General features: G+C 39.1%; 2 protein-coding genes across 3 annotated transcripts in view; one reads left to right on the forward strand and one right to left on the reverse strand.

Annotated features, from left to right (window-relative positions):
• The window catches only part of ada (adenosine deaminase), a 44,073-nt gene extending 38,928 nt beyond the window's left edge, over window positions 1-5,145 (forward strand). Inside the window, exon 12 of the mRNA XM_041798853.1 lies at window positions 1,969-5,145. Within this exon, the coding sequence (XP_041654787.1) occupies window positions 1,969-2,073 (105 nt within the window). The 3' untranslated portion in view covers window positions 2,074-5,145. The remainder of the gene's footprint in view (window positions 1-1,968) is intronic.
• A 411-nt stretch (window positions 5,146-5,556) lies between these two features.
• pkig (protein kinase (cAMP-dependent, catalytic) inhibitor gamma) overlaps window positions 5,557-18,135 on the reverse strand; it is a 56,099-nt gene continuing 43,520 nt past the window's right edge. For both annotated transcript variants that reach the window (XM_041798417.1, XM_041798418.1), the window contains exons 2-3: window positions 11,957-12,132; window positions 5,557-6,225 (exon numbers count right to left, since the gene is read on the reverse strand). In XM_041798417.1, the coding sequence (XP_041654351.1) occupies window positions 6,143-6,225; window positions 11,957-12,104 (231 nt within the window). In that variant the 5' untranslated portion in view covers window positions 12,105-12,132 and the 3' untranslated portion in view covers window positions 5,557-6,142. The remainder of the gene's footprint in view (window positions 6,226-11,956; window positions 12,133-18,135) is intronic.

Here is an 18,135-nt window from a genome sequence, read left to right on the forward strand (position 1 = left end):
TGAGAATTTAAGCCAAACCCTGGAAAAAGAATATAGTAGTGGTAGCCTCCTTGTTTCAAAAGTAAAGAAAATCATGGGAAGCTGTCAAAATGGATAAAAACTTTGCAATTCACATCAGCGGCCTTAACCAAACAGGGTCAGCTCTATTTCCACATAAATAGGATAGCAGCAGCAGCAGCATAATCAAACCTGAGCTTTCAAATTGGCAGCCCACTAATCAATTAGGGAGTCATTAGTGCCTAATTATGAAGACACTCTCTATACATGCAGCTGCTTCTGTCCTGGAGCCACTGGATGCCATACATCACAGCATGTTTCACTTTATTAATGGTGACAGATTTGAATTCACTGACCTATATCACTCTGTAGGCTGCCCCTCATTGGGTTAACGAAGAAAGCAAAGCAGCAAAGTGGTCTGCTGATCTTCAGGGAAGTCAACGGAAAAATTGCAGAGCAAAGAGAACTCTGTCTTCCTGTTAAATAAATGAGGAATAAAAGAAAAACAGAGATTATGTTAACTCACAAAAGGCAGCTATTGATGCATTTTCCATCATTCTGTAAAGGCTTTTTCATTTCAACACAACAGACTTGGGCAAATCCCAATACACCCCTTGTCTCTACCACTTAGTGCTGATTTACTTTTCCATCACCAGTTTGAATGTGCCAGGCCATGCCGAAAATAGTCCTGCTCTGGAGCAGGGCCCAAGCGCACCTAACCTGCCTCCAAGCGTGCTGCCGTGCCGTCACAGCAGTTCGTTATCATTCAGGGACGCCTCAAAGACGTGTTTAAGTAGCAACCACTACACCAGACTTTGAAATACCTGATGGATTATCAATAGAAGAAGACACTCTGAAGTAGAAACAATGTCCAGCTCTGAAGCAAACATACTGAAGCACAGCTATTTAACATTGACTCAAAAAGGCACATCATCAGCTTGAGACACGCCCTCAAACAGGTAGCTTGGTTGTGGTTGAAAAGCAAATCCCCTGCTGCGCTGGGCTGCCGTGCCGGGTCAAACGAAGTAGAGCCAAGCAGCTCAATGTAATGGAAAAGCCCCATTTGTTTCACTATCTAAGGGTAGGGTGTCCCAATTCCTGTTTGAATGGAAGGATAAGAACTAGTGCAAAATAGTGCTTCAAGCTTAGACTTCAAGAGGCACACTTAAAACTGAGTGTTATGTTTATTTATAAATCTTGCAGAATGAATTGCAAATATATAATATTTAAAAAAAAAACCTTCAAATATAATTCTGCACATGACTATTCTTGGCCATACATCGCTCCATTCAGCTATGCCTCAACTACCTTCAGGTTCAGTGGGGGTCCCTAGTATCTTGCATCTTTATTTGGGGGTCATGGGCTGAAAAGGTTGAGAACCCCTGGTCTAGACTACTTGTCCCATTTTGAAGGAAAGATTTTAGCACGACCACTTTTAACTGTTTCAAGGGACAAGGTTGCAGTCGTAATCAAGGAGTTAGACATAGTTAGACAAAGTTAGCCATAAGGCTGAGCCTTGCTCTACAAATAACCAGTAGACACACCCTGTATTACTGCTTGCCAAAAATGCCATAGTATTGTAAATTGAGATCTTAAGAGATCTTAGGATATCATGCTGATAAATCTGTGCATCCTTTTCAGCATACAGGTGTTGTGCTCCCTTTTTACTGTGTTGAGTGTCTTACCTTTAGACAGGTAAACTGGTTTGTTCAACCAGTCGGCTAGGATGCTTGGCACAATCTCCTTGGAAAAAGAGGTCTTAATCTCAAGGGACTCCCTGGTTAAACGAAGGTTAAATTAAAAGATTAGTCTCCCTGGAACATCCTCTGTTTGAACTTGTGTAAAAGAAGCACTGGCTAAGCAAACTGACCAGTTGGAGTGCAGCATGTATAAGCATCCCTTTAAAGTATAACCTGTTAGTTGTAGTAAAATACTAAAATGTGTACCTTGTTGACTTCATGTATCTTACAGAACATCTGCTCTGCAAAGTCGTCCTTCCTGCCTGAAGATGAGAAGACAGAGCTCCTCCACAGACTGTACAAGGCCTATGGGATGATACAAAGCACTGCCTTTTAAACACAAGGAAAATAACGCCTAACCCAGGAAAAAACACTGTGAACATTTAACCTCCTAACATGACACCATCGAATGTCTTTACATCCATCTTTATACAAACAAACTTTGAGCATACTGAACGAGATATTATATCTAAAATACTGTATATAATGCTGCTGCCTTCACACCACTTACCTGTACTTCATGTTTTTTCTTCAGTATTTCATGGAAGTCTCAAAAGATCTTTCATAGTTTACAGAGATGATCCAGGCGATGTCACTGTGATCTGCAAGCTGCAAAAATACAACGTGTCTTTTGTTCATTAATTACTCAGAAACCACTTTTTCTAATGCTCAGGGTTTAGAAGCTCAAAGGATGGAGGTTTTGTATGAAGTGAGTCTGAAAGTTATGTCAACATTTTCTTATTAACAAGAAACAAAGTAAAAGGACTGTCAGATCAGGAGGACAACCAGTAGTATTTTAAAAATGGTAACCTATTAGTTACGGTAAAAAACAGCCAATTCTAGCATTCAGCCACTCCATTTATTTAAAGGTAAAGATCTTAATAAAAATGACTCGGTGCAAAGACATAACTTCATGAGAAAGAAACTAAGCAGCAAAACAATAATAAAACAATTAATACTTAAATGCATGTTAACATTGCAAGTTTAGAAGAATTCTACAAATATTTTGGTAGCTAAGAAGCAAAATCTAGAGAGCAGATAAGAAGAAATTTCTATACAAAATTTAATTTATGATGGTATTATTCCAAGTTAACTGTGGGCCAAAAAAAATCTTAAAACATGTTTATAGCAAGAAGTAAATGCCTTGAAAAACTGTGCTGGCCAAGAATCAGACTCTTACATACACTTGCTAGAAGAAAAATGTCTTTATACCAAAACATATGATATTTTTCTAATTCTTAGATGAACTTTTTTGATTAGATACATCTAGTTTACATTTTATTTAGCTTAAAAGTAAATTCTAAGCCAACGTAAGGTAGCATACATGTCAACTGAGCCAAATTATATAATTTAGCTATAACTCATTGTAGCCTCAGTAAATCTTAACCAAAGTAACTGCAGTTTTATTTAAAAGTGTTGTACTCTATTATGTCTGGATAAACTATCATTTTTCATTGTAGCTTTCTTCACTGCATTTTTATAAGTGAGCAGTGGTAATTTCGTTGACAAAAAATGTTAGTCGCCTAACTTTTTTTTTTTTAAAGATTTATTTTTGGGCCTTTTCATGCCTTATTTGATAGAGGAAGGAAAATGGATAGATTTGGAAACAGGGAAGAGAGTGGGGAGAGACATGCAGTAAAGGGCTACTGGCCGGATTTGAACCTGAGCCGCCCGCGTACATGGGTAGCGCCCTAAACCACTCAACCATCTGCACTCTGTGCCTAACTTTTTTTTTTAACATCAGAAACACAAGACTAGCTTATAGTAGATCTTTGATGGAGAAACCTCTGATGAAAAGTAAGTTTGTCAAGATGACTAAAACAAAACTTAAATGTAATGTAGTTTAAATCGGATATCGAAAATCCGTATCTCTTCACTGTAGGGAAATCCATCAAAACAAAATGCATTTGTGGCTCTTTTGCCTCTCAGCTGTAAAAAGCAGGTATCCTAGATGTAGCATAGCACACAAAACACGAATTTAGCAACAGATTCAGGCAAAGAGAATGAATGTTTTGGGTGAAGGAACTACTAAAATTCAAGGACTTTTTATTGACTTGAACTGGACTCAATGGTCATGATGCTTAGGTCGACTAAAACTAGACCAGAACTATAAAGGGTAAAAATGACTAATATGCGAGTAAAACTAATGAAAGTTTCAGTCTACAGCCCAGGACTATGGCTAAAATTAAGAATAGCTATCAAAATAAACAGAGTAAATTTGGGTAGATTACTTATGAATATTCAATTGGCTAAGAAGTACATTTCAATTCATGTAAGCTACTAGGTACCTACTATTAAGCAAAAAATATTAAACTTTCTTTTACAAACCAAGAGTAAATTCATACATTTTATCGGCCATTAAAGCAAAATGAAACATGCTTACATTAGTTATGAAGAAAATTTCTCAATTTAAAAATACTATCAAATTCCCAGTGATATTTTAGTAGTATTAGTAGCAAAGGCTAGCCTACAATACGTTAGCTTTGCATTAAATTCCTAGGCTAGAAGTAAAAATAACGTTAGCTAACAATTTAAGATTTACAAAGTTGCACTTTGGCTTGAAATCTTAACTGCTGAATTAAAAAAGACGCTATTTCAATTTAAAAGAGTCTATTCTCTCTCAATCTAACTGTAACATTAGCTAGCAAGTGGCAAAATGCTAATGTTAGCTGTTGCTTAAGTAGCTAATGGTTACAAAAACGGCCGTTTTAGTTTCAAATATCTCCGGACTCGGCCTCAGATTTCCTTGATTTATTGGCTCCTTAGCTTTGGATTCATTTCAACACAACTGATATAAATTGTCAAATAAAGAAAATTTCATTTAGTAACAGCACTGTGACATTTTCGCATACCTCACACCATAACGGTGAGAAAAACGGCCGCCGTGTTATTTTAGCTAATGATGCATATTAGAAAATTAAAACCGTTGAGAACAAGCCTCTCTTTGCGTTTACATTCAGTATATAAAAGATAACCTGGTAAATTTTGTACGCACAAAAATTCACCTGTTGTAGCACTAGTCAGCCTGTAAGAGAAGGAAAATGGAGATTTCTTTTGTCTTAGCTTAAACATGAAGGTGACCCAAAAGTCTGTGGGTTCATTTGAATGCTGTACACGGCTTAAAATGTGACCTTCCATGGAAATGAATGCTCCTGCAGGGTGAATTATGGGACTATTTTCACCCTTCATATGCAGAAGTGCAACATAAATCAGGCTAGAGTCTTACATTTGAACAGTAGGTGGCACACTCCTGCCATCTCAATAGACTTGCCAGATTGATTGTAATGCTTTTGCATATCATAATTACTTACTCTTCTTATGTTTATATTTATTTAAAATGTTTTTTTTTTTCATTCCACTAAGCAAATAAAGCACAACCATTTATAACGAACACATTTGTAACACAAAAGGCAAGAAATGGCTTATGGCTATAATAAAGAATATTATAAAAGATATGTCCATTTTCTTTATGCTGATGATATTTATCCCCACACAGACATTTTAGGTAATTGCTATTACAAAATATACTTACAAAGATTGCAGAAACCACAGATAATCTGCTATGTCGTCCTCTGCTCCTTTGTGAAGGGATAAATGTGAGCACTGAGGCAGTGTTAGGTGGAAATATAAACATGGGCTTCCTGTGCTTTCTACGATAATGTACACAAAAGCTGCGTTCAATAATATTTATGGCTCTGGAAGCTCTCAGCCCTGAACTCATTAATCCTAGCTGGCTGGGACTCAGCACCTTTAGCAGCTCTTAAACCTGCTGAAACCTGCCGAAAAGATAAAGCTGGAAAACATCAAAAACACAAAAGAGTTACAGTAATTCATAAGTATTTTATTACACAAAGAAAATTGCTATCACAAAGTTATCACTGAACATTTAGCAATAAATATGAAGTCCGTACACGACAGTAAAATGGCGACTATGTTTTTTTTCTTTACTTAAAAAACAAAAGAAGACGACAATGAAATCGAACAAGAAGTTCACAAACACGCACACATACATAGAAATAAAATGACAAACAGATGATTATGAATACGCCCCCCCTCCACCCATCCAATGACACAGCTCCATATTAGGCTGGAACAATGTTTCGAGTGTTATAAATGGATTCAGTTCCGCTTAGTCCATCTCCACAGACATAAATCCAAAGTTTCTGTGCTTTCTTGTCTGGTAAGGGAATATAAATGACTATGAAGTGTCTCAGTTCTCCCCGTGTTACAATCTGATCCGATGAAAAGGCGACATTTGGGCCACTGAAAGCTCCAAACAGGCCGGCAGTGAGTGAAGGTGTCCTCATGTCCAGGCAGGACCAACAGTATTCACACTTTCTCCACCTGCTTCCTCTCTCGTCCTGTCCACTCCTCGGCTCTGCCCCCACCTGCGCCTCATGCCGAGTTTAGGACGGGCCTCCGCCTCCCTGGGCTTCTTGGCTGGTGGAGCCCTCTGCCTCCGGCGCTGGGGAGGCCCCTGGGTCTCCTTCTGGGGGAAGACAATACAGAGAAAAATGTGTGAAGGTTTGTGTTAAATATCAAGCATAGAGGTTTGACATTCCTATTAGCGGGCAATAAATCTGCTCTTATGCTCCAGAAAGACAAAATAATGAGAATCCTGAGGAAGGAACTATAACTTCCTGTAGCAGCAACATGTCAAACATGATATGAGGTTATTTCCAAATGTGATTTTCCCACAACGCCAGCATTGGAATACTTTGATTTATGGTGGTCATTTTGGTTATCATGTCATGGGAAATATGAATAGGAAGTCAACAATGCAATACACAATGGTGAGACTGAACATCTGTGTCATAATCAGACATGTTCCTCTGACAATCTGACACTCCGCTAAGAGCAGAGGAAGAAAAGACAGACGGTCATTGTGCTGCTGATATGACTCATTTACTTTACACAACAATGAAGTCTGAGCAAGACCACAAGCTGAGAAACACCTGTTTGTAATTGAATGGTGCTTTCTCTCATTAAAAACACTAAATCCCAAACTACACTGTAGGAACGGCATGGACAGGTCTTGGAGAGGGGAGGAATAAGACACACTTAGTCATTCTTCTGTATCATCACCTGCAGCCACATGATGCTTTTGCCGACTTGATTATTAACCATGACGTCACATCTATTTTAGATTTACCATGAGCTAGCTGGTGTGAAATAATAGTATATGCCCTTGTAAAAAAGAAACTAAGGCTAATCAATTATTGCAAAAATCATAATCACAATTATACTGATTTGATTATTAAACACAGTAGTTTATTGAATGTTGCACATCTGAATCAGATGCTTCAAATGGGTGAAAAAAATCATAAAAACACTATATGGACAAAAGTATTTGGTCACACCTGTGAACTGTTGAATTAAGGTGTTTCAATCAGACCTGTTTACACAGGTGCATACAAGCCATGCACTGGGTGGTTCTGAAGATCACATTGTCTTCAAGTGTGGTGTTGTGATGGATGCCAGCTTTGCAGTAAGACAGTTTATGCAATTTCATCCCTGCTGGATATTCCACAGTCAACTGTAAGTGATACTATAACAAAGAGGAGGCGTTTAGGAACAGCAGCAATTTAGCTACGAAAAAATCACAGAGTGGGGTCAACGACTGCTAACATGCATGTCGCATAAAAGTCACCAACGCTCTGCTGATTCCATAGCTGAAGAGTTCTGAACTACCACTGGCATTAATGTAAGCAATTAAACTGTAAAGCTTCATGAAATGGGTTTCCATGGCTGAGCAGCTGCATGCAAGCCTCACATCACCAAGTCCAGTGCAAAGTATTGATGGAGTGGTGTGGCTCTCAACTGGTGGGTCAGAACTCAAAAGTGGGTCGTGGAGCTGTTCTCAGTGGGTCGCAAAGGTCTTCGTGGAGAAAATCTGTAGCTAAAAGTTCATGATGTATAGAAGGCCAAAGCCAAAATAATTTTTTTTCATGATAATGAGTACATTTTAGTCATATTCTTGAGATCTAAACCTGTGTAACTCCTCTTATGAGAAGAACAAAACTGTCTTCTATACTTTGTTTTAGTTTCTCAAATTTTCTGGAAAATAGCCAAAATGTACATCTTTTCATGGCAAATTAAATAAAATTCAATCAATGCATTCATATCGGTTTAGCGTTTCTATAATGACATGCTTGTCCTGTCTCTTTGTTCAATCATATTTTGTTCCAAATAAGATACAAAATTCAGTATTTTTGGTTGAATACATTTGATTTGTTGAAAATTTTAAGAAATGTGGGTGAAGGTGGTGATGGGTCCTGAGGCTAGACAAGTTCAGAACCAGTTGTGTGAAGCACAGTGATACAGGACTAAAGCAGTGGAAACGTGTTCTGTGAAGTAGCTAATCATGCCTCTCTGTTTGGGAGCAGATGGGTGAGTCTGAGTTTGGTAGAAAGAATTGTGTCACCTGTGAAGTTAGATGGAGGAGGGATAATGGTATGGGGCTGTTTGTCAGGGTTTGGCCTAGACCTCTTATCTCCAGTAAAGGCCAATCTTAATGCCTCAGTATACCAAGACATTCGGACAATGCTATGCGTCTAACTCTGTGGCAACAGTTTGGGGAAGGCTCTTTTCTATGCCAACATGACTGTTCCCCAGTGCACAAAGCAAGAACTATAAAGATATAGTTTGGTGTGGAAGAACTTCACTAACCCACACAGAGCCCTGACCTCAGCCCCACTGAGCACCTTTAGGATGAACTGGAATGGAGATTGTGTTGGCCTTCTCGTCCTGCATCAGTGCCTGACCTAATGCATGATAAGAATGAATGGGCACAAAGTCCCACAGAAACACTCCAAAACCTTGTGAAAGCCTTCCAAGAAGAGTCGATGCTGTTACAGCTGCAAAAGGGGGACTAACTCTATTTTAAAGTACATGTATTTAGTAACTCTACCTAATGCTAATAGGCAGCTTTGAGATATTTTTTTTAAATAAACATGTGCATAACAAACCCCAGTTACAAGAAAACTATGCCTCATATTCAGCTGAAAAAAACAACAGAACAGACGGAGCAGATAGAGAGAAAATGGGGGTCACTTCTTGCTACCTGCTACCTTCTTTTGTCTTTATGGATCAGGGTGTTATTTATTGAAATATCATCATTGTAAGATTGTCAGTATGTTTAACACTTATGCTGTCGTCTCTATTTAGTTATAAAAAAGAATGTCAGTGAATTATTTTCCTCCAAATGTTTGTTTACAGAAATTAACAAAGCAGTCTGCCTCGTGTTGAAACTAAGACAGAAATACAGTCAAAAGCAAACTCCATGTTCCAACATGGGCCAATTTTGCTTCTATTTCTTAGAAATTGATGCAAATAGTTTTCAAACCAACCATGGGGTGCTGTTGACACCCCTGAAAGAAAAAGAGGGGAAAAACAGAGCCCTGTTTTACTCATTTTTGTCATTTTGAGCTCCTGGTTAGCAGGTGTAATAACTTGGATCTGTTTATCTGACCTACTATCAACCCTACCCATCTCAAAGTCAAACGCTGACCCTGTCTGCCTGTAGCTTCAAACTGTCAACCTTCCATAAGACTCACATAAGACCTTGTTCATTGCTAGACTAACTCTGTTTGTTTGACAGGCCCAGATAGATTCTGGAAAGTCTGAACAGCAAAAAAAAAAACCAAACAAACAAACAGATAAACTGCAGTTTCATGATCAAAAAAGTGATCCAAACTACACTTGGAGTCAGTTAGAAATGTGCTTCCAATCCAGTTTCTACAGATAATTCTTTGTCTGCTTGCTCTGGCAGCCAAAATCAGATCTCAGGGAGTCTTTTGCGTCATTGGCAAAGAAACACAACAACAGCAAATATGCAAATCAACGATTTGAGCCTCTACTTTTTCCTTCCTCTGTGTTAGAGCATAAGTAGAAACTGAGTCCATATTTCACCATGGTTTGACGATGACTGGAAAGCATCAGTCAGATCATTTGCAAATAGCATTTACAATATTTACAGTCCATCAAAAGGTTTCCATCTACGAAAATCAAATTAGGCTGGCTACACACCAGACAATTTTCAAATCTTAACAGACACAAAAACCTGGGACAACACAGACAAAAGGATGGTTTCAGACAATTTTCATCATAATAATCCTGAGATTTAACCAGTATCTTCTTGACTGATTGTTTGGTGATTTTATTGATGCTCTGCTGCTTTAATTCTGTTTTCCTCAATCTTAATGTTTTTATGCTGTGAAGCTCTTTGTAACTCTGTTTTGAAAAGGGCTATATAAATAAAGTTATAATTATAATTACAGAAAACCTTAGCAACTGAAAGAGTATTATTTTGGATTTGGAGCTGACTGCAGATAGATCACAGGTGAACCTAGGATGAAGCTTTGACATAAATCAGCCTTTAATCTGGGGCACTATTTAATAAAAGTGTCAGCAACACATATTTAAGGATTATCTGGACACATTTACAGTTGTGTCAAGCTTCACATCTGGCCACACCTCTGATCAGTGGCAGGAGGGGCACAAATCAGAAATGACACCAGAATCATACTGAATTTCTAGTTGGGAGGCCATCTGACCTACAAAGGAATTTAAACTGGAACAAATAAAAGAAAGGGAGAACTCTACACACCCAAACATATCTGAGTGTGTATTCTCTGCTTTCTTACTGGATGGATGGATGGATGGATGGATGGATGGAAACTTTCTTAGTCCTTTGCAGGAAATTGCTTTTGTTACAGCAGCAAAACATTCAGACAACTCATTAAGACTAAAATGTTAATTCTGGACTGCTGGTCATTCAAAATCGAAGATATTTTTCCACCATGCCACTAATCAACTAAAACACAAACAGAGATTGAGTAGAGAGCAGTCACTGATTTATAATTTTTTTTTGTATATCTTAAAGTAATTAAATGTTGACAGTAAATTATTATAGAATGTTTCACATTTAAATCTATTTTTAAAAAAACATCCAAAAAATAGTTCAAAGAACATAATTATTTTGACTAAAAGTAAAGACTAAAATGTAAAAGCTTTTATTAACTAAAAGGGGACAAAAATGTTCTAAAGGTAGACAAGAACTCTAGGGTAGAGTGATCGCAACCAAAATGTGATAAAGACTAAAAGGCATTTAAATCTACAGACTACGACTGACACTTAATTCAAAACTGGTGCAAAAGTTAAAACTGGTTCCAGAGATTCTTCTAAAATTAACTTCAGGGAGTTTCTGATGCTCTTGAAATCTGATCCGCAACTGGAGGATCTGCTGCTGCTTTGTTTGTGCAGAATAAGACCCAGCTGTTACACAGGGCATGGCTGCAAACTGACCCAGTGCCGTCATAACTGGAAATAATTCATATTTTAATCAGCAACCCGATTACATTTTTTTTATTTGTACAATGTACAAATTATACAGTATAAAAAGATTCCAATAGGCTACTCTTCAGTTTTACTTAATCTGAAATCTGAAGGGAAATCAGGACCTAAAACTAACAATGTGTGATGTTTTGATAAATCAGGTCATTTTACACCACTGGATTAGGTGACTGGAGAGAGGGTTGGGTAACCAACAGATTTACTTAAATACACGCTATCCATTCATGTTCGCACCCAACCGTAAAGCCACTCTGGCATAAGTCTTTAAATCAGTGTCCCAGGAGCCCCCTAAATTCTCATTAAAAAGATCTAGATTGTTGTAAAAGAAATAATTTAAATGTAACTTTTGAAAAGAACTAGCTAATCCACAACGTAAACTGCCCTTGATATAAGCATACAAACTGACGTAATGTGTCAAAGACTAAAACTAAGGATATTTTGTCTAATTTTATTTCATTTAAGTTAGTTTTGTAAGCACAAAATACAGTTGTAGTTAGTTTTCTTTTTTTTCCAAGCCGTTTTTACTTAAGTATCAGTCAACTAAAATGTCAATAATCTAATTTGGTTATTTTATTAGTTTCAATCAATTATAATTACCTTGCCGAGTAATGTGTCTCAATCCTAAGAAAGCAAAATCAAAATATTAAAAAGGAAATAAAGAGAAACAAGCCGAGAGGAATATGTTTTTCTTTTGAACAAAGGTGAGCATGACTCACACTGCTAAAGAATAGTATGAACTAAATTAGATTAGATACAGTTTATGGTACAGAGTTGATGTGAGCTGTTGTGCTGTGTGAAGTCCTCCCACAGCTCTTTGCGGCACCCCTGTCTGTATACCAGGTGTATTCAGGTGTGGTTTTACTGACCTGCAGCCTTCAGGTCCATCTCTGCCAGGTCTTTGGTGAGCTCACTGGTGCTGGCCCCTCCCTCTCCTGTGATGTCGGGCACTGCGTTCCTGCGGCCGGTGCGATCACAGTTGATGAAGTCTGAGTACGACGTCTCCACGTCCATCATCTGTCCATGACCAGCGCTCTCATTACACCTGCCAAGAGGAGAAGAGGAGGGGGAGGAGGAGGGGAGTGTCAGACTGCTGCGGAGGTGTTCAAGAAGCAGATAAATCACCCCGCTGTCTCCCTTCAATGGTCTGCAGGGCTCGTGGGAGGATTTACCACCACATCCTGTGAATTTCTACTTGTGCAGAATCAACGTGATGCTCAGATAAACTGGCTGCAGACCAAAAACACCAAACAGCGAGATATCTAAGAACGAGATAAGGCTAAGAGATAGAGTGGGCAGGGAGGAGGTACTTCAGAATCACTTGTACATCCAGAGGAGCCTTCAGACGAGAAGAGAATGAATACAAAGAAGGATGAAGGTGTTAATAATTGCTTCTCCTATTTCTGCACGACGATTAATGACACTGTCGACATCTGTGTTAATTGGCTGTCCTATATATATCAGGAAAAACAAAAAAGCTGCTCCAAATCACTCAGAACTCCTACTTGCATAGTCATACCCCTCTACTAGAATCATTTATCAGAGCTGGAGGTACTTACACAGCAAGGAAGGAGGAAAAAGAGGAGGCGGGGGATTGAAAGGAGCCTTGGTCAATATGGAAAGCAGGAACTAAGGAGCCCGAGTGCACAAGCAGAGTCCAGAGAGAAAGAAAGAGAGTAAGCAGAGCTGCTGTTAGCCATTCATTCCTCTTCTGTTTCCTGTTCCCAGTCCACATTTAACTAGGTCATGAATAGTGCCAACCTCTAAAACACTATACAGCTGGTAAATCCTCAGCGGAGAGCGGACGGAAAGAAGACTGTCCCAGAAAAGAAAAAATGGAAAAGATGAGAAGGAAGAAGGAGGAAGTAAAGAAAAGGAGAAGGAAACTCAAAGACGCTGATTCAGGCTGGAGATGTCGTCGCAGTTGTTCCTCTCCTGCAGATTCAGATTTGTAGATCTCTCTGCAGTACACCACACACGCGTTGTCATGATACAGAACTCTGAAACTTTGGAAAACTTTAATAAAATCAAATAACACCAAAACATGTTCTGATACCACAGAAACAGAAGTCCTAAGCTTCCAAACTGGGTAATTTCCCATTAAAATTGCAGCAATTTGGCACCAAGTCCCCACGGATGAGATCCTACCCCATGTACAGGGTTCAAGTCTAGCCTGTGGCTTCTTTTATGTCATTTCCTTGCTTTTCCACTCGCTATCCACAGTCCTAACCCAATAAGGGCAAAACCCCCAAAAGGAAATCTTTGAATTGCAGACAAACTGTCTAAATTGCACAATTACAGTAGGTGTTTTCCACAGAATTTCTTGGTACCTTGGCAGAAGAGGTGGAAAAGACCCCTATTTACTTTAGGATATATAAGTGGTTCCCACACTTTTTCTGCTGGCCCCCCTTTGTATGTTGAGGACACTTTCAAGCCCCCCCATCCTCTCACCAAAACAACAAACACTGATATACTCTGAAAACCCGGCTCACACAGGTAGGATGTGACAAGGAAGGAGTTTGGTGCTCTAGTCTTTTTGATACCAACTTCATACAGGTGGGTTACGGGTGAAATTTGACCCGTCATATGTTCTTATCTTAGTTCTAGCAGTTGTAACTTCCGCTGTGATGCATGTTAACATTTCCTTGGAAGCTCTCACAAAACTTTTTGTGCTTTGCTCGCAGTGCAAACTGCATAAATTGTTTTTATGCACCCTTACTGACCTCGCCCGCCGTCATCGCTTCGGTGCCCCCTACGGGGATATATGAATTATACCCTTGTTAGGAAAGGAATTTATTTCCATCCATTGTCTTGTCCTTACACCCACAATCCTATGTAATTCTCCTCTCTTAAAGCTTTAATATGGAGAAATTTTGCACTGAAATGTCTCTTAATCAAAATATGAATACTCCTGTCGTATATATATTAGTTGAGTTCTAACATTCCCTGAATATTTACAATGATTTTCAAAAGCAGAGAAATTCTTCATATTCGCTTTTGTTAAAGGACATGTCTTGTTATGGTGGCTACAGTGACAGGGACATGGCTTGTTTGTTGTTAGGAGAAATGCCTGCAATTAGCCAGCTTAACTGTCAAAGAGGAATCCTTTTGTAGTCAGTACCAGAACTGCAGGCCAGTTAAACTAGCTCTTAATAGTTTTTTTGTATCATTTCAGGCCCACATTACCACTCAGACACTCTGTCTCATCTATAACCACCAGCCAGTGGTATCCTGTAGTTTTACTCAGTGCTGAAAGAGCAGTTTGGTTCCAGAAGTGAAACTCCTCTTCATTTTCTCCATGGCAGATTTGAATTTTAGTCATAATGCCAGGAAGAATCCAGCAATATACAAACTACAACATTACATTATAATTCAAAATATAAAAACTACAATAAAGATAAGAGTTTAAAAAAGATATAGTTTGGAAGCTTGAAAAACTCTCCAATAAACGGATCACAATGGATTGTGGGCTGTGTAGTTCCCTTATCCTTGAAATTAAATATGTACACTTTCTTGTACCTTTGGCGTTTTTCAAACACTGTTTATGCACTGAATCAAATGTTGTATAGTCGTAAGTATTCAGGTAGCTGGTTAGCTTAGTTCATGCATTAAAGGTGCAGTGTGTAATATTTAGCCTAGTAGCATTTAGTTAAACAAACAAACTTGGTTAAATGAAACATGATGTCTATAGGTAGGTCTATCCTAATTAGTGTTTATTTATGGAAACCTTCCATAGACCATGCTTGGGAAAGGGCAGAGCTTTTGAAAAAAAAAAAAACTTGGAGGGTAATCGGATGAACGTTCTGTCTGTAACATCTTTACGGCTCAATCAGAGCATCAAAGCACATGACGTAGCCGCTACCGAGGTGTTAACTCCATAGAGAACTGCATAATGCGAACCATGGTGACTGTAGACATGTCAGAACACGAATTTTGTCGTTTTTAAAAAGAAAACAACACACTGCTGTTCTTTGTTCTTCTTTCAATGAAGAAATGTCGTCAGGTTCTGATAAAACTGGCGCTTTAGCAGCATCCACTCTAATCTCTTCCGCCATAATTCAAACCGGCCTCTTGTTGCTGCTTGCTTATGTCACGACTCTGCTGCGCCCGAAAGTACTGCCCCTTTATGCTGATTGGTCCTGTCACTTTCTAACTGGGCCCAAACAGTTCTGATGGGAGCTTTGTAAGATGGATTCACCAGTGAGAAACACGGAAACAGGCGAATCCATCTGCTTTGCAAGGTTAGCTGTATTAAGGATTGTGCTAAATGTCTATGGAGGATTTGAATGGCAAATTGTACTTCCAGAGTCTTACTGCCTTGCTGCCACAATGATCATTACTCCAACATAAACAACCACTCAGTGTCAGCACTGATAGCATCTCATGGGAAGAGCAAAGTTTAGCAAAGTTGCCCAGATGTTGTGTTGGACTATGTTTACATATTCCATATAAGAATGTCAGCATTAAGCTGTGAAGAGGAACGAAAGCTGGTGGTGCTAGCCCTGCTTAAGCCAACTTTGCATCACTACAGCGTGAGGTTAGTTCACAGAGTGTGAGCTTACTTGACTTTAGAGTATTCAGCTTGAGGGAATTAAAGCTTGCAGGTGGAAAATTATTTACTCAGGAACATCATGGAAACACTGGATAATAAAATAAAAGACTGCTACATATTGCTGTTGGAACTTCTACTGGAGCTGCTGTATCTCACTCATGTTTTGTGCTGCTTACTTGTGATGGACCAAGGTTATTCTGTCAGCATCATCATGTCATAATGCGAAATTTCCATCTCCTCTTCTACCCATAATACTGAGCCCTCCAAGAGTGACAGGACATCCTGTGTTCCCATCTCTGTAGCCAACATCATGCTTGTATTGAGGTTTCTGTTCATTAAAATGGCACTCCATAAGGTGTATTTACTAAACAATACAGCCATGTTTTGGTTTCATGGATGAATTTCTCATAGTGAGGGAGAAAAGCAGTTAAAAGTGCCCTTCCTGGTTTGCAAGGGATCCCAGAATGCTTTGCAAGTAGCTTGCCATGCAAGCCAGGAAGCACTTTTGACTGCTTTTCTCCCTCATTATGAGAAATTTATCTATGAAAGAAAAACACTGATTTATTTTAGCAAATATACAAACATAGATTTATTGCTGGAAAATACAACTAAAATTCTTGTAATTTCTTGTTTTTAAATAACAAAAAAATGCAGGCAAACTTTAATAAAATGTAGGAATAATATGCAAAAATACTTTAGCTACAACCAAGACTATGCTCACCCTCTTTTGTTTGCAGCAGATTTTGCTTAAAAATGAAAAGATCTGTGTTTTTTTTTTTAAGTTTTGCTACTTTTTGCTACTATAGATGGTTGTAAACCTGGTTTAAAATTTTATTAAAGCATTGAAATTCATCAACCTAAGCAGATTAGAACAGCTACAAAAAACCTTCTGATAAAGCAGCCCACTTCAGCAATGACAGAACAGCTGAGCTGCTAAGCTCCAGAAACATGGTGGGGGTGGGGTGGGGGGGGTTGAGTATCAAGAGGAAGAATGAGAGGGAAATAAAACCAAGCTGGCAGAAACCACTGCTGTGACACCCTGACCCAGGGCCGCCTTGTTCCCAAACTCTCTCCCTCACATTCTTTGAGTATCATTTAAAAAAGTCCCTGCATTGTTTTCTCCGTCTTATGTACAGTATGCATGCTCCATGCCAAAAAGGAAACAGCCGCAGAGGTCACAAGACACGCAGACGTAGGCAGCGCTGTTTGCAGAGTGAATTTTTGCAGTGAAGGTCAAACTTGAAGCCCCTGTAGGTACGAGCTGTTCTTAAGGAAATGTCAGTGAGTTCTGGACGGCTGGCATTTCCCCGAGTATCTTTACAAAACACAGGAGACTCACTCAGTATTCAGGCTGCAGATGGTGGCGTGATCCACTGATAGATTGGCATCCAGATAACCGGGCTATACGCTCATTAGTGAGACGATTCTCTGTGGGAGGCTTGGGTCTCACAGGTTCATAATTACACCGCCAGTTCTGCCTTTTAAACAGCACTCAGTTCAAACAACAGAGGCTGGAATAAACTACAAACCAAAATCAAGAATGGAAAGTGGAGTTTTTCTATGCAATTTTTCAAATTCAATCAATCAAATTCACTCATGCACACACAGGTAAAACAAGCAGACTCTACACAGAAAGGCACTGGGATTCAAACCAGGAACCTTCCTGCTGTGAGGCTGCAGACAGAACCACCTCACCACCATGTGGTCCTGTTCTGTTACCACAGCAGCAATAATGAAAGTCAAGGTTCAGTACAGCGACCAGGAGTTTGCTTCCATTTTTGATTGTTGTCATTTTTCTTGACCACTTGTCTCGCAACCTGACAAGACAGACTATTGTATCCACTGAATGGTATATATTTGGACAAAAGTCCATCAATGGTGTTTGAAAGGGAAGAACATTTCTGAGACGTTTATTGGACAAAGGTCCTGTCAGTCACATTTCATTATACCAATCAGAACAACAAACCACATTACCCAAGCTTGACAGGCAGCCAATATTGTTGTTCACCACCAGTAGAGCCAGTAGGAAAATTAAACTAACTGTAGGCAGATGGGGAAAAGCAAGGGCATGTTTTCCTCCAGTGTGCTTCCTTTCTTTTCTTTAAATTAAGAAATGTTGTCCTGTCCTGATTAAAAAAAAAAAAAAAAATGCAGATATCGCTGCATCCATGCTAATCTCTTCAAAAGACGCCATTGTTCACTGGCTTACAGTGATGCAGGAGTACCAAAATCCAGTACCAACATGGTGCCAGCACCAACAAATCTGATACCTAAGGGCTGCCCCTTGTCACGGTTTCAGTTTGGTGCCGTTAATTATGTCACTACGAAACCGTTTGTCGTTCCTGACGCTCTAGATCGGGCCAGAGTTTTGACAATGAGCTGCGACGCTGCAGTCAGAATCTGGCTGAATTCGTGTAGTCTGAGCCGGCCTTTACTTTGCCTGCTACCATCACGACTCAACCTTGGATAATCTGAAGATGGATGGATGGACCATTT

This window comes from Cheilinus undulatus, linkage group 11 (assembly GCF_018320785.1).
Source record: "Cheilinus undulatus linkage group 11, ASM1832078v1, whole genome shotgun sequence".
Lineage (NCBI taxonomy): Eukaryota > Metazoa > Chordata > Actinopteri > Labriformes > Labridae > Cheilinus > Cheilinus undulatus.